This window comes from Mirounga leonina, unplaced genomic scaffold (genome assembly GCF_011800145.1).
Source record: "Mirounga leonina isolate KUSES-001 unplaced genomic scaffold, KU_Mleo_1.0 Mir_151, whole genome shotgun sequence".
In the NCBI taxonomy this organism is placed as follows: Eukaryota; Metazoa; Chordata; class Mammalia; order Carnivora; family Phocidae; genus Mirounga; species Mirounga leonina.
Genome location: NW_023270377.1, coordinates 100,520,359 through 100,537,261, shown reverse-complemented (window position 1 = coordinate 100,537,261; position 16,903 = coordinate 100,520,359). Strand labels below are relative to the sequence as shown.

The 16,903-nt window shown below is 37.7% G+C and overlaps 2 protein-coding genes across 7 annotated transcripts in view; one reads left to right on the top strand and one right to left on the bottom strand.

Annotated features, from left to right (window-relative positions):
• The window catches only part of EPB41L5 (erythrocyte membrane protein band 4.1 like 5), a 143,020-nt gene that overhangs the window by 105,074 nt on the left and 21,043 nt on the right, over window positions 1-16,903 (bottom strand). For all 6 annotated transcript variants that reach the window (XM_035008198.1, XM_035008197.1, XM_035008199.1 and 3 more), the window contains one exon: window positions 12,679-12,783. In XM_035008198.1, the coding sequence (XP_034864089.1) occupies window positions 12,679-12,783 (105 nt within the window). The remainder of the gene's footprint in view (window positions 1-12,678; window positions 12,784-16,903) is intronic.
• On the top strand, window positions 13,514-16,437 carry LOC118012611 (ubiquitin-conjugating enzyme E2 N-like). The gene is made up of 2 exons (XM_035008315.1): window positions 13,514-13,552; window positions 15,979-16,437. Exons 1-2 carry the CDS (start codon window positions 13,514-13,516, stop codon window positions 16,435-16,437), a joined length of 498 nt encoding a protein of 165 aa, XP_034864206.1.

Below are 16,903 nucleotides of genomic sequence, written 5' to 3'. Positions count from 1 at the left end.
GAGTCTGCTTATCTCACTCCCTCTGCTCCTCCCCTGGCTCATGCTTGCTCTCTCTCTCACTCTAAAGTAAATTTTAAAATCTTAAAAAAAAAAAAAAAAAGAGGGTCTTAATCTTGATAAAGTCCATTTTATCAATTTGTTTTAATGGACTGTTTTTCATGTCCCATCAATAACTTCTCCAAGCCCTAGGTCCCAGAGATTTTCTCCTATGTATTTACCTCTAAGTTCTATTGTCCTACAGTTTATATTTGTGTTCATTATCTATTTTGAGTTAATTTTTGTACAAGTATAAGGTTTAAGCCAAGATTGATTTTTTTGTCTGATATCCAACTGCTCCAGCACCATTATTGAGACTATCCTTCTTCCATTTAATTATTTTGGCATCTCTATCAAAAATAAGTTGGTCATACTTGTGCAAGACCCTTTCTGGGTTCCTTCTTCTTCCTCTGATCTGTGTGTCTATTGCTGTGCTAATACCACAGTCTTGACTAGAGTAGTTTTAAATCTTGAAGACCAGCTGAGTGATTGCTCCCACTTTATTCCTTTTTCAAAACTGTTTCTAGATATTTTAGTTCTTTTGCCTTTCCAAATAAATCTTATTAAAATGTTGTCTATATCTATAAAAGATTTTGCTGGAATTTTGATGCAAATTGCATGAAACTTGTAGATCAACTACAGAAGAACTGATACCTTTACTTTGTTGAGTTTTCTTTTTTTTTTTCTCAAAGATTTTATTTATTTATTTGAGAGAGAGAGAATGAGAGAGAGCACATGAGAGGGGTTAGGGTCAGAGGGAGAAGCAGACTCCCTGACGAGTAGGGAGCCCGATGTGGGACTCGATCCAGGGACTCCAGGATCATGACCTGAGCCAAAGGCAGTCGTTTAACCAACTGAGCCACCCAGGCGCCCTTTTGTTGAGTTTTCTAATCCATGTACATGATATGTCTCTTCATTTATTTAGTTCTTTTTCATGAGCTACACTACATTTTAAAAGAAATTTTTTAAATGGAAGATTTAACCTACAAATCCAACCAGCTTCTCTTGAAATTATCTAAAGATAAATCCAGCAATGTTATTTGGAAACAAATGGCTGCAGCTAGACAGTCACTGCCCCTCCAGCCTCTTTTTGAATAGAAAAGGGATATGCTCCCCAGTTCACCATAATTCCTCTACCAATACTTATTAATGTTCAACAGTCTGTTACACGTCGGCTCCAATTTATCATTATGCTGTATTTCTCTGTATCTACCTCCATTAAAAATGGGAGATGAGGGCGCCGGGGTGGCTCAGTTGGTTAAGCAACTGCCTTCGGCTCAGGTCATGATCCTGGAGTCCTGGGATCGAGTCCCGCATCGGGCTCCCTGCTCGGCAGGGAGTCTGCTTCTCCCTCTGACCCTCCTCCCTCTCATGCTGTCTCTCATTCTCACTCTCAAATAAATAAAATCTTTAAAAAAAAAAAAAAAAAGGGAAATGAAAACATATCAAATATACAGCATCATTCAGAAAAAAGAATGAGAAAAAACATAGTTCTTCTTGGAAGTACATAACACTCCTGTCTTTTTTTTTTTTTTTTTTTTTTTAAGATTTTATTTGACACAGAGAGAGAGATAGCGAGAGAGGGAACACAAGCAGGGGGAGTGGGAGAGTGAGAAGTAGGCTTCCTGCAGAGTAGGGAGCCTGATGTGGGGCTCGATCCCAGGACCCTGGGATCATGACCTGAGCTGAAGGCAGACGCTTAACGAATGAGCCACCCAGGTGCCCCAACACTCCTATGTCTTTTATGATGTACTCCAACTGGGCGCCTGGGTGGCTCAGTTGGTTAAGCGACTGCCTTCGGCTCAGGTCATGGTCCTGGAGTCCCGGGATCAAGTCCCACATCGGGCTCCCTGCTCGGCGGGGAGTCTGCTTCTCCCTCTGACCCTCCTCCCTCTCGTTCTCTCGGTCTCAAATAAATAAATAAAATCTTTAAAAAAAAAAAAAAAAGATGTACTCCAACTTGGAGCACCTGAGTGGCTCAGCCGTTAAGTGTCTGCCTTTGGCTCAGGTCATGATCCCAGGGTCCTGGGATCGAGCCCCGCATCGGGCTCCCTGCTCGGCAGGAAGCCTGCTTCTCCCTCTCCCACTCCCCCTGCTTGTGTTCCCTCTCTCGCTGTGTCTCTCTCTGTCAAATAAATAAATAAAATCTTTAAAAAAAAGGAAAAAAAAAGAAATAGTACCATAAAAATGTGTGTAGTCATGAGATTTAAACAAGGTTTCACCAATAGTACAGAAGAGATAAATTTTCAAAAACACTAATTATTATCATAAAGACTTTAAGAAAACACATGCAAATTAATACCATCACCAGACTTCCTTTAAGCTACAGGTTATTTCTGAAAGAAGGGTTACTAAATAAGAGTCCACAGATGGGGTTCAGGAATACCTTAATTATCTATATATATACACAGAATATTATGTATATGCACATTTTTCTACAGAAAGCATCAACAGGGGGCGCCTGGGTGGCTCAGTTGTTAAGCATCTGCCTTCGGCTCAGGTCAGGATCCCAGGGTCCTGGGATGGAGCCCCACATCAGGCTCCCTGCTCCACGGAAAGCCTGCTTCTCCCACTCCCACTCCCACTCCCCCTGCTTATGTTCCCTCTCTCGCTCGCTCCCTGTCAAATAAATAAATAAAATCTTAAAAAAGAAAAAAAAAAGCATCCACAGATTTCATCATTATAACTCAAGGTTTAAGATCATCACTGAACTATATAAGAAGACACTAAGTTAAATTTAGATTTGAAAACAGAGGATGAGGTAGTATTCTGCAGTCAACAAAAACAAGAGTAGCCATAAATCCTAGTATGCCAGAATAATACTCATTTACACCAACCCTCATCCAGTAGGTCACCCTTGGCTCTCTAAAGTGGCTTGGTTTAAAAATGGACTCAAGAAATAAATAGCAAATCTGAATACACCAAGTAAAGAGATTGACTCAGTAATCAAAAAAATAAAAATATAATGAAAATACATGAACACTGAATAATATACAGAACTGCTGGATCACTATACTGTACAACTGAAACTAATATAACACTGTATATATGTAGGGGTGCCCGGGTGGCACAGTCAGTTAAGCATCTGACTCTTGGTTTCAACTCAGGTTGTGATCACAGGGTCTTGAAATTGAGCCCTGCATTGGGATCCACGCTCGGTGCAGAGTCGGCTTAAGACTCTCCCTCTCCTTCTGCCCCTCCCCACCCCAGCATGTGTGCACGTTCTCGCTCTCAAATAAATCTTTAAATAAATAAATTTTTAAATAAATAAATCCATACATAAAATGGGCAAAGGATATGAACAGACATTTCTCCAAAGAAGATATATGAACACCCAATAAACATGAAAAGATATTCAACATCGCTAGTCTTTAGGGAAGTTCAAGTCAAAACCATATGAGACCACTTCATACCAACTAAGACAGCTAGAATCAAAAAGAAATATTGTGTTTGTGAAGATATGGAGAAATTAGAACCCTCATACATTGCTGGTAAGAATGTGGAATGGTAGAGTCATTATGGAAAACAGTTTGGCAGTTCTTCAGAAAGTTAAAGAGTTACCTTAAGACCCAGCAAATCCACTCCTAGACACATATCCAAGAGAACTGAAACATATTCATGCAAAAAACTTGTACACAAACAGTAATAGCAGCACTATTCCTAATAGCCAAAATGAATGAACCCAAATGTCCATCAAGGAGTACGTAAACAAAATGTGGTATATATTCATACAACGGAATATTTTTCAGCCATAAGGACCAAGTATAGAGAGACGCTACAATATAAACCTTGAAAATACTATGCTAAGCACATTTCCAGAGTCAAAAAGCTACATTATGTGATTCCATTCACATGAAATTTTCAAAATAGGCACATCCATACAAACAGAAAGATTAGTGTTTGCCAGGGGCTGTGGGACAGGGGAAATAGGGAGTGACTGGCAATGTGAACAGGGCTTCTTTTGCAAGTAATGAAAATGTTCTGGAATTAGTGGTGATGGTTGCACAAGTCTGAATATATTAAAAACCACTGGTGAATTTTATGATTTGTAAATTATATCTCGATTTTTTAAAAGTGGCCTACTTCAGGCAAAAGACTATATGGTCACCTTAAGTAAAACCAACTCTGTTTTCCTCAAGTGTATCTTCTCTCTTCCCTCTAATCCTCCTACCCTAAACCATACTTCTAGGGGGATAACTCTTCAATACTATCTCCAAAGAAGTGCTTTACATACTATTCTGTATTTATAAGGTAACTGGAATATAAGAAGCTTTCTCTTCCCAAATAATTCAGTCCCGAAGTAAGAAGGTAGTCTGGGCAATGCCAGAATCTGCACAGGAAGAGGTTAGAGACTGATTCCATCCAGAGTGAGTGATCACTCAAGTAAACATACTGATGACAGACAAAGCCTGGTTTATGTAAAAGAGAACTATAAATATGGGAGAGGAAAATACTACAATAAGCCCTGTGGCATTGGACTGGAATTGGGAGTTATGGGTATGAATTCAATGTGTCAATTTATATAGACAGAAATAAATGTGAACATATATTCCCTAAATCTGAACACAAAACCAACTGGAAAAATGGCTAATTCCAGGGCTGGAACAGGGAAATACAATATGAACATGGAACATAATCTTGACCCAGAAGTAAGGTAATACCCAAAGAATGATGGATGCACGTTAAAAGAACACAGAAGCCATCCTGAGGCAGCTCCCGTTGGCCAAACTTGGGAAACTCTGAGCATCAGAAGAAATGACAGTAACAAATTATAACACATTGGATAAGACAGGAATCCACTGGTTCATAATAAACAGAAAATTTGATAAGGAAATCTCAAAGTAACTGCCCACAAGGAAGAAAGAAAGAAAGAAGAAAGAAAAACTTAATTACAAAGAGAAAAAGAATATAATGGAGAGGCCTGGTAGATACTACCTTAATCAAGGTATCAAAGTTAATATCAAGACACTTGGGTGGCTCTGTTGGTTAAGCGTCCAGCTCTTGATTTCGGCTCAGGTCATGATTTCAGGGTTGTGAGATCAAGCCCCACGTTGGGCTCCGCACTGGGCATGGAGCCTCCTTAACATATTCTCTCCCATTCTCTTCACCCCCACTACTGCCACTCCCCATCCTGTCTCTTAAAAAAAAAAAGATTCCAAGCAAAAAGTTAGTATCACTGGTAATGGGACAAAATAAAGTTAAATGTCACTTGATAGAGTAAGAAAACACAGCATCACTTCACTTACTTTCCTGCCAAAGTGTCTAAGATTAACCTACTTCATGACCAAACATCAAACAAACCCAAACTGAGGGGTAGCCTATAAAAATTACTGAACTGTATCTTCAAAAACGTAAAAGTCAAGGAAAGACTGAGGAACCACAGTATTCCAAGATGAAGGCAACTGATGAAATCTGACACCTGAATGTAAAACATGATTCTGAACTAGACCCTTTGGCTATAAAGGACACTGTACAGACAACTGGCAAAATATGAATGGAGTCTGAGGATTAGATGGTGGTAATGTCACAACCACTTCCTGGTTTTGACGATTGTACTGAGCTATACAGAATATGCTTGTAGGAAACATACACTAAAGAATTCGGTGGGGTGGGGGGGGCGCCTGAGTGGCTCAGTAGGTTAGGCGGCTGCTTTTGGCTCAGGTCATGATCCCAGGGTCATGGGATCAAGCCCCGCATCGGGCTCTCTGCTCAGCAGGGAGCTGCTTCTCCCTCTCCCTCTGCCTGCTGCTCTGCCTACTTGTGTGTGTGCGCTCTCTCTCTCCCTGTGTCAAATAAATGAATAAATCTTAAAAAAAAAAAGAATTCAGGGGCGATGAGACATCTGCAACTTTCTCAAATGGTTCCACAAAAATAGTTATTTACACTGTTCTTGCAACTTTTCTGTAAAGATGACATTTCAACTACAAAATTCAATGTGTATGTGAACATAAAATGAGCTGGTATAAGCAAAAGTAAACAACAGCAAACTCAGATTTTATGTATTCATAGGAAGAAAAGTAAATGCATAATTCCAGTCATACATATTTTGGACTTATCTGAAATGACCAATAAACTAAACTTTAACACACTAACTTTATATATATAGGCATACATATGATATATTCAAGATTGAAATGTAACATGTAATTCCTTGATCATTTTTTTAAGGTTTTTATTTTAATTATAGTATAATTAACATACAGTGTTATATTGGTTTCAGGTGATATATAGTGATTCAACAATTCTGTACATTATTTAGTGCTATCACCCACCCACCTCCCCTCTGGTAACCATCAGTTTGTTCTCTATAATATATTTTTAAAGATTTTATTTATTTATTTATTTATTTGAAAGAGAGATCATGAGCGGGGGGCGGGGAGAGTAGAGGGAGAAGCAGACTCCCCACTGAGCAGGGAGCCCAATGCGGGACTCGATCCCAGGATGCTGGATCATGACCTGAGCTGAAGGCAGATGCTTAACTGACTGAGCCACTCAGGTGCCCTATTCTCTATAATTAAGTCTTTAGGTTTGCCTCTCTTTTTTTCCCTTTGCTCATTTGTTTTGTTTCTTAAATTCCACATATGAGAGAAATCAAATGGTATTTGTCCTTCTCTCACTGATTTAAATCACTTAGCATTATACTTTCTAGCTTCACCCATGTTGTTGCAAATGGCAAAGTTTCCTTTTTATGGCTGAATAATATTCCACTAGATATATATACCATCTCTTCTTTAACCATTCATCTGTCGCTGGACATTTGGGTTGCTTCTATAATTTGACTATTGGAAATGATGCTGCAATAAGCACAGAGGTGCATATATCCTCTGAATTAGTGTTTTTGTATTCTTTGGGTAAATACCCAGTAGTGTAATTCCTGGATTATAGGGTAGTTTCATTTTTATTTTTTTGAGGAACCTTATACTGTTTTCCACAATGGCTGCATCAGTTTGCATTCCCACTAACAGTGCACAAGTGTTCCTTTTTCTCTGCATCCTCACCAACATTTGTTTCTTGTTTTTTATTTTAGCCATTCTGACAGGTGTGAGGTGGTATCTCATTGTAGGTCTGATTTGCATTTCCCTGATGGTAAGTGATGATGAGCATCTTTTCATGTGTCTGTTGGTCATCTGGATGTCTTCTTTGCAGAAATGTCTGTTCATGTCTTCTGCCCATTTTTTAATTGGATAATTTGTTTTTTAAGTTTTGAGCTGTATAAGTTCTTTATATATTTTGGATACTATCCTTTTATCAGATATGTCATTTGCAAATATATTCTTCCATTCAGTAGGTTGCATTTTAGTTATTTATTTCCTTCGCAATGCAGAAGCTTTTTATTTTCATGTAGTCCCAATAATTTATTTTTGCTTTTTTCCCCTGCTTCTGGAGACATATCTAGAAAAATGCTGTTATGGCTCATGTCAGAAAAATTACTACTTGGGCTCTCTTCTAAGATTTTTATGGTTTTAGGTCTCACATTTAGGTCTTTAATCCATTTTGAGTTTAGTTTTGTGTATGATTTAAGGAAGTGACCCAGTTTCATTCTTTTGCATGTAGTTGTCCAATTTTCCCAAAACCATTTGTTGAAGAGACTGTCTTTTCCCCATCACATATTCTTGCCTCTTCTGTCAAAGACCATATAACTGTGGGCTTGTTTCTGGGCTTTTTATCCTGTTCCATTGATCTATGTGTTTGTTTTTGTGCCAGTGCCATTCTGTGTTGTTTACTATAGCTTTGTAGTGTAACTTGAAATCTGGAATTGTGATACCTCTAGCTTTGTCTTTCTTTTTCAAGACTGTTTTAGCTATTTGGGGTCTTCTGTGGTTCCATACAGATTTTAGGATTATTTGTTCTAGTTCTGTAAAAAATGCTGTTGATATTTTGATAGAGATTGCATTAAATCTGATTACTTTGTGTAGTATGGACACTTTAACAATATTTATTCTTCCAATCCATGAGCATGGAATGTCTTTCCATTTCTTTGTGTTGTCTTCAATTTCTTTCATCAATGTTTTATAGTTTTATGTTTTATAGTGTACAGGTCTTTCACCCCTTGGTTAAGTTTATTCCTAGGTATTGGTGCAATTGTAAATGAAACTGCTTTCTTAATTTCTCCTGTTGCTGCTTCATTATTAGTGTAGAGAAATGCACTAACAGTTTCTTGGTGGAGTCTTTAAGGCTTTCTATACATAATACCATGTCATCTGCAAATAGTTAAAGTTTTACTTCTTCCTTACCAATTTGGATGCCTTTGGAGTGCCTGGGTGGCTCAGCTGGTTAAGAATCTGCCTTTGGCTCAGATCATGATCTCAAAATCATGGGATTGAGCCCCGCATAGGGCTCCCCGCTCAGCAGGGAGCCTATTTCTCCTTCTCCCTCTGCCCCATGCTTGTGCTTTCTCTTTCGCTCTATCTCAAATAAATAAAATCTTAAAAAAAAAAAAAAAAAAATTTTTGGATGCCTTTTATTCCTTTTTCTTACCTGATTGCTAGGACTTCCAGTACTATGTTGAATAACAGCAGTGAGAGTGAACATCTTTGTCTTGCTCCTGATTTTGGAGAAAAGCTCTCAGTTTGTCAACACTGAGTTAGCTGTGAGTTTTTCATATATGGCCTTTATTATTTTGAGGTATGTTCCCTCTAACCCACTTTGTTGAGGGTCTTTATCATGAATGGATGTTGTACTTTGTCAGATGCTTTTTCTGCATCTACTGAAACGATCAAATGGTTTTTATCCTTTCTCTTACTGATACGTATCACATTGATTGATATGCCAATATTGAACCACCTTTGCATCCCAGGAATAAACTCCAAGTGATTGTGGCGAATGATGTTGGATTTGGTTTGCTAATACTTTGTTGAGGATTTTTGCATCTCTGTTCATCAGAGATATTGGCCCTCAGTTCTCTTTTTATGTAGTGTCTTGATCTGGTTTTGGTCACTTTTTTACCCTGCCTCAACATTCTTTGGATTCTACACTTATGTCTACACACTAAATATGACAGACATGAAAATCATAGGACTAACTTAGTTTACACAGATGATCCTGGCCAAAAACTTCACTTGATCAAGTTCACTATCTTCACCAATAAACAGAACTGTTTGCAAAGTATCAATTTTGTTTCATTCTGGGGTTAAATCTGGCCACATGACAAATACCTGAGAGTCTTTTCTATGCTACTGATGTCATAAAATTGTAGAATTATGTGAGTTAGCACTTTAAGAATACTTAAAATCTTATCTAGAGGTCATTTTTTGACTAGCTTTCGTCTACCAGCTATTGTTTTTCCAGTTCAACTCACAGAGGGTATTTCAGTGACAGCAAAAACAGAAAGTAAATCTTACTAAAATTTAATCTTAATGCCTAGGTTTCTGGGCTTGGGAAGGATAAACTACAACTAAAAAGAACAGGGATTAAAAATTCTAAGGTGGGGCACCTGGGTGGCTCAGTAGGTTGGGTGTCTGCCTTTGGCTCAGGTCATGATCACAGTGTCCTAAGATCGAGCCCCGCGTCAGGGTCCCTGCTCAATGGGGAGTCCGCTTCTCCCTCTCCCTGCTCATCCTCTGTCTCTCAAATGAATAAATAAAATCTTTAAAAAAAGAAAAGTTTGGGCGCCTGGGTGGCTCAGTCGTTAAGCATCTGCCTTCGGCTCAGGTCATGATCCCGGGGTCCTGGGATCAAGTCCCACATCGGGCTCCCTGCTCGGCGGGAAGCCTGCTTCTCCCTCTCCCACTCCCCCTGCTTGTGTTCCTGCTCTCGCTGTCTCTCTCTGTCAAATAAATAAAATCATAAAATCATAAATAAATAAATAAATGAATAAATAAATAAATAAATAAATAAATAAAAGTTCTAAGGCGCCTGGCTGGCTCAGTCCGAGGAGCATGCAATTGCATTCTTGATCTCGGGGTCATGAGTTCAAGCCCCACGTCGGCTGTAGGATTACTTAAATAAATAAAACTTAAAAAAAAAAAAAAAAGAGTTCTAATATTGGCTTTACTAAAAACTCGTTATGACCAGAAAAAAGGTACTATATGTGTATCAAATGAGGGAAAAAATATTAATGGATCTAGTAATTCAGTAATTACTGATATTAACGAAGTGCAAATAGTACAACTTAGCAATGGCTACATGTCTATTTCTTTCCGCAATTACAATAGTCCCCCCCTTATCTGTGGGAGATACATTCCAAGACTCCTAGTGGATGCCTGAAACCACAGATAGTACCAAACCCAATATATACCGTATTTTTTTCTATACATACTTATAATAAAGTTTAATGTATAAATTAGGCACAGTAAGATATTAGTAACAACTAATAATAAACTACAACAATATTAATAATATAGCATAATAAAATTTTGTGAATGTGGTCTCTGACAGTATCTTATTGTACTGTACTCACCCTTCTTTTTGTGATGCTATGAGATTATAAAATGCCTACGTGATGAGATGAAGTGAGAGGAATGGTGTAGGCATCGTGATGTAGCGTTAGGCTACCACTGACCTTCTGACAACATGTCAGAAGGAAGATCATCTGCTTCCAGACTGGGGTTGAACACAGGTAACTGAAACCATGGAAAGTGAAACCATGGATAAGGAGAGACTAATTTATGTATCCTAAGGAAAGAAGGTACCTGAAATTTAATGTTGGCATATTCCTACCTCTTCTCCTTCACAGCTCCGCAAAAAAAAAGGAAGCTATGAATTATTTATCCCTAACATCATTTATTTTTTCATATTATAAGACTGTAATTCCATTATTTGAAAGATGACTGATAAATAATATTAAACTCAACAGTCAACCAGGCCTTTATATCAAACTAAGCAGTACACGAGAATTTAATTTGATAAATGTTTCATATGTCTACTACATGCTGGGCAACACAGTAAGATGAATTCCTTGCCCTCGATGGATTTAGTCTAATCGGAGAGAAATAACATTAAAATGAAAAATAAAAGAAACGCCTCCTATACAAACTCCATCCAGAGATGAGAACTCTGAAACTATGGGAAATAGCTTTGCAAATTTTTTCATGTATGTATGTGTACATATATCCACTTTTTTTTTAAATAGAAAAACTCTAATATATTGTTCTGTAACCCTTTTCTCTACATTATTCTATGTCAATTAGTATACTTTAAAAATCACCATTTTTAATGAGCTGCAGAGTATTGCATTGCCAAAATTTAGCTAGTACTCTGTTGCTAAATGTTCATACTTAAATTATTTTAACTCAGGAAGGGGGACTAGGGGTATGGAAATCAGAGAAAAAAAAATTATAGCTAGCATTATTAACAGCTGTAAATTTAGTCAAGATGTTCTATAAAGGCAACTAAGGAGTTCATCTCCAAAAGATGTGTTTTTAATAGTATCTTATGGAGGTATTCTAATTAATTTATTAATCACACCAAATGAATGAATGCCCCACTCCAAAAAGAACTTGAGAATTCTTATATATTGTTCCTGTGAGTCCTAGATGTACTACAATTAGTGTGTCACTAAACACATACACATACATACACACTCCTCCATCACAGACTTCCAGAACACAGAGCTTAATGTCTTGGTATCCTTATCTCTACTCCCTCCCCCTCCCTGCTACTGTGAATATCCTATTCCAGGCCTTAACATTACTTTTATCCCCAGTATTTGCAATGACTCTTTCTAACTTCAATCTCTGTGCATTCCAAATAATCCTATACAATATTTCCATATAATACTTCCTGAAGCAAAATATAACCTCCTTGCTCAAAAAAACCCTAATCCCTATTATTAGAGAATAAATATTGCCCGTCTATTATTTAATACTTTTGGTATTCATTTTGGCCAATAATCCACCTTCCAATCTTATCATCTACTACTTTCACTCAAACACCCTCCAGTCAAATTCTAGTATATAGTACTCAGATCTTTGAAAAGCTTCCAACTTCCTACTGTATCACATATACATTTCTCTCATCTGAAATGTACATGGTCAAAGAACATTTATAGAATCAAAGATCAGGAAGGAATCTTGAAGATAACCTAGTCTACTCACCTTAATTTGCAAATGAGTAACTTTTATCACTTACACAAGAACCCACAAAACTCCCATTTTAGCACCCTTTCCATTACACAGTGGTTCTCAAACTTTAGTATGCCCAACTACCAACCCAGTGGTTATTAAAAAGACAGATTTCCAGGGCACCTGGGTGGCTCAGTTGGTTAAGCGTCTGCCTTTGGCTCAGGTCATGATCCTGGAGTCCCAGCATCGAGTCCCACATGGGGCTCCCTGCTCAGCGGGGAGTCTGCTTCTCCCGCTGACCCTCTCCCCTCTAGTGCTCTCTCACTCATTCTCTCTCTCTCAAAAATAAATTAAAAAAAAAAAAGATTTCCTAGCCTCAACTGCAAAGATCATGCTCTAATAATATGGGCTAGGACCAGGAATCACATTTTTTTAACAAGCACTTCAGGTTACTTTTTTTTTTTTTAAGATTTTATTTATTCAGGTTATTTTGAAGGGGTCAAAGCTTCAGACCATAATAAGAAAATCAGAAGAAAAAGAGAATACAGTAAGAATATTTAGTCTTGCAGCACTTAGCATGTCATCTGAAATTTTCCATTTCTACCCCCACATTGGAACCTCCAAAAAAACAGCTACTCACTGCTACTTGTGCAGAATCCATAAATCTCAGTCCAAAATAGTCACTTTCAATAAGGTCCAAATGGTACATTATCTGATCAAAGAGCTCTTGTCCTTTGGCTTTTTTCTGAAATGGTAAGAAAATAAATTAATCAATAAATGACTCATAAGATCAACAAGCCTGAACTGAAGATGGTTTTAGTTATACAAGATCTAGGGGCACCTGGGTGGCTCAGTCAGTTGAGCATCCAACTCTTCATTTCGGCTCAGGTCATGATCTCAGGGTCCTGAGATCGAGCCCCACATAGGACTCCATGCTCAGTGGGGAGTCTACTTGAGATTCTCTCCCTCTGTCCCTCCCCTGGTCATGCACACACTATTCTCTCTCTAATAAATAAATAATAAAACATTACTTGCAATACCAAAAATACTACCATATATCAGGTAACGTGTAAGATACTATAATTTTCCAATAAACTACTTAAGGCCAAAAGAGAATTTGTGATCTATATGCACTTTTGCAGAAAGTGTTACTTCCTATCAACCAACAAACATCACCTTGTACTAAACGCTGTAAGGGGAAACTCTTGTCTTGTTGATTTTGAGAGTCTCTAATTCAAAGGAGCCTTATAATGTGATTGGAAAGAAAAAACACAAGAAAACTTAGAACACTGAAGTATGAATCATGTGGAACTAACTATATACTTGCCAACAGATTTTAGAGATGAGATAGTCACAGAGACTAGAAGCATCAGTGAAAACTTGGGAGATCAGCCTTAAAATGGAAAAGAATGTCAGGTAGGAAATAGCAAAAATAAAAATAGAAGGTGGGAGGAAATATGGGACAATGAAAAAATATGGCCATCAATGGAGAAGATACCAAATGGGGAGGGAGGGTCAGTAATAAGCAAAGAAACTTGTTTGGAAAAAGCAGTTCTCAAAGTGTGGTCTCAGGACCCAAAGGTTCCCCCAGATACTTTCCAAAAGATCCACAAGGTCCTAGGATTCTCCTCACATAACTCAATCAAAACAATATATTGCAACAGAGTAAATGCAGAAGCAGAAAAGAGAATCTAAGTATGTTCTCTTAGACCAGACATTAAAGAGATAGGCAAAAGTGCATAAGACGATACTACACTTCTCACTAAATTCTTTTGTTGTTTAGTGAAATAGCTGTTTTTCACAAATACTTGTATGTTTAAAAAAAAAAAAATACTTGTATGTTGCTAGGGAGCCTGGATGGCTCAGTGGGTTAAGCGTCTGACTTTGGCTCAGGTCATGATCTCAGCGTCCTGGGATCCAGTCCTGCGTCAAGCTCCCCACTCATCGGGGAGTCGGCTTCTCCCTCTCTCTGCCCGCACCAACCCCCATGCTCTTGCGCGCGTGCACGCTCTAATAAAATAAAATCTTTTTTAACAAAATACTTGTTTGTTACTTATGTTATAACTTACAAGGGGTAGATTACTGCTGTTTTAAAATTAGCCGATAGATAAATGTTTAATTTTCCAGTTTTAATTTCTAATAAGGTAACTATCAATAGATACAACCCACTTAAGCAAAAGCATTGTTGGGATCTCAATTTTCAACTATTGTCATACACATCCTACCCATGCCCCTCCTCCTATGTAATTTTAAATTATGATTTAGGGTACTTCTTGTAAAATATATATATGCACATACACATACCACACACACATTTTTTTTTTACTGAATCATCAATCTCTGCCTTTTAATGAACATCTTTATTTCAACTTGTATTTTTGCATTTCCTGCACTTTTTACCGCCTTTCTTTTTGATAAATACAAGTGCTAACCAAATATCCCTTTACCAAGAGAAGAACTTACCATGCCCTCATGCCCATGATCTCCCCTCCATCCAATCCTCATGTTTATGAACATACTTTCTCTTATTTCTTTTCTCTGGTTGTGGCTAATTTTTTTTAAGACAACAATCTTTATTTTAGTATTTTGAGCATCTTTACACTCTTACATGTATACATCACATATATCTAATAGCATCTGCTAGATTTGTTTCTCCACTCATTTGAGTTCTTCCTACAGAAATGTTCCCCATGTGGGACTTTGTATGGCTAATCTTTAAAGGTCTTCTATGTTTGAGAATAGTTTAATCATGCTCTTACACTTGAATGACAATTGTCTCCTTAACAAAATTCAAGGTTGAAAGTTACTTTCTTTCAATACTCTCTTAATATTCCAAATGTATTACTCTTTTTCTTGCAGCTTATGTTACTGTTGAAAAGTACGATGACAATTTGAATTCTGGTCCTTAATAATGTTATTAATTCTCTTGGTAAAAGTTTTTAGACTTCTCTAACTCCGATAGTCTTAAATTTCAATATAATGTAACTAGGTGTGTTTTTTTTTCCTTAACTGTATTTGCTATTCTATTGGGCTTTTAAAGCTGCGATCTTTTATCTCCCTTTAATTCTGGGAAAACTATTTATTTCCTCAAGTATTTTTCCTCTGTTTTTCTCATTTTAAAATTCCTACCTAAGTGCTGGCACTTCTTTCTTTTTCTTAAACATATGTTCATTTAATACAATTACTCTGATAATTATGGTTTATTTGTCCATTTAACAAATACTTAACATGGAAAGAAGTTCAGAAAGCTTTAGTAATATGACAAAAATTGCATGACTAAAAAATGACAGACTAGAATTTGAATTCTGCTGTCTCCCAAGCTCCAATTCCCTAAGGGTTACATACCACAACGAGATTTTACCTTGAATGTCACCTCTCAGATCAATTAGATACCCCCAACTTATCACAACCTTGTCTCTAACTTGTTAATAAAATTACTCTCGATGCCTAGGTTCTCCAACTACATGGAAACTTCCGCTACACTGACCCCACTTATTAACATTCATCAGCTTCCATTTCTCCTTTTTAACATAACATAAAATTTCTCATTTTAGCATACAGAATTCAATGCCATTAAATATATTCCCAACGTGTACAACCATCACCATATTCATTTCCAGAACTTTTCATCACATCAATCAGAAACTTGGTACCCATTAAACAATCATCCCTCACACTCCTTCCCTTCAATCCCTAATAACCTCTTTCCTCCTTTCTGTGGCTTGTGAATTTGCCTAGTCTATATATGTTACATAAGTAGAATCATACAATCTATGTCCTTTTGTGCCTGGCTTATTTCACTTAGCAGAATGTTTTCAAAGTTCATCCATGTTATAGCAGGCTCCAAAATTTCATTCCTTTTTAAAACTGAGTAATATTCCATGCGTGAGGCGAGTGGAGCCAGAGTTGAGACCAGAGGCCGAACTCGGGATCTGACAAGCTGGCCAGGCTGCCCCACAGGATTATCAAGGAAACCCAGCGTTTGCTGACAGAACCAGTTCCTGGCATTAAAGCAGAACCAGATGAGAGCAACGCCCGTTATTTTCATGTGGTCATTGCTGGTCCCCAGGATTCCCCCTTTGAGGGAGGGACTTTTAAGCTTGAACTATTCCTACCAGAAGAATACCCGATGGCAGCCCCTAAAGTACATTTCATGACCAAAATTTATCATCCTAATGTAGACAAGTTGGGAAGAATATGTTTAGATATTTTGAAAGATAAGTGGTTCCCAGCACTGCAGATCCGCACAGTTCTGCTATCGATCCAGGCTTTGTTAAGTGCTCCCAATCCAGATGATCCATTAGCAAATGATGTAGCGGAGCAGTGGAAGACCAATGAAGCCCAAGCCATAGAAACAGCTAGAGCATGGACTAGGCTATATGCCATGAATAATATTTAAAATCGATTTAATCAAGTGTGCATCACTTCTCCTGTTCTGCCACTTCTTTTTTGTTTGCATTTAATGGACACAGTCTCAGAAACATTGCAAAATAAAAGCCCAGACATCTTCAGTCCTTCGGTGATTAAATGCACATTAGCAAATCTATGTCTTGTCTTGATTCACTGTTGTAAAGCATGAGCAGAGGCTAGAAGTACCATCTGGATTGTTGTGAAACGTTTAAAAGCAGTGGCCCTTCTCTGCATTTATTCATTTCCCCCATCATGGTTTGAGTATAAAGTACTGTGAATGAAGGTAGTTGTCAGGGTTAGCTGCAGGGATGTGGGTGTTTTTCTTTATTACTTTTTTTGAGGGGGAGAGGTGGTTTTATTTTAATTTTATGGGCTCCTTTCCCCCTTTTTATGGTAATCTAATTGCATTGGTTAAAAGCAGCTAACCAGTTCTTCAGAATATGCTCTCTAGCCAA

Coding starts and splice junctions, on each gene's coding strand:
- LOC118012611 (XM_035008315.1), top strand. CDS start 13,514: ATGGCCATCAATGGAGAAGATACCAAATGGGGAGGGAGG. Junction 13,553..15,978: donor ATACCAAATGGGGAGGGAGG/GTCAGTAATAAG, acceptor GGATCTGACAAG/CTGGCCAGGCTGCCCCACAG.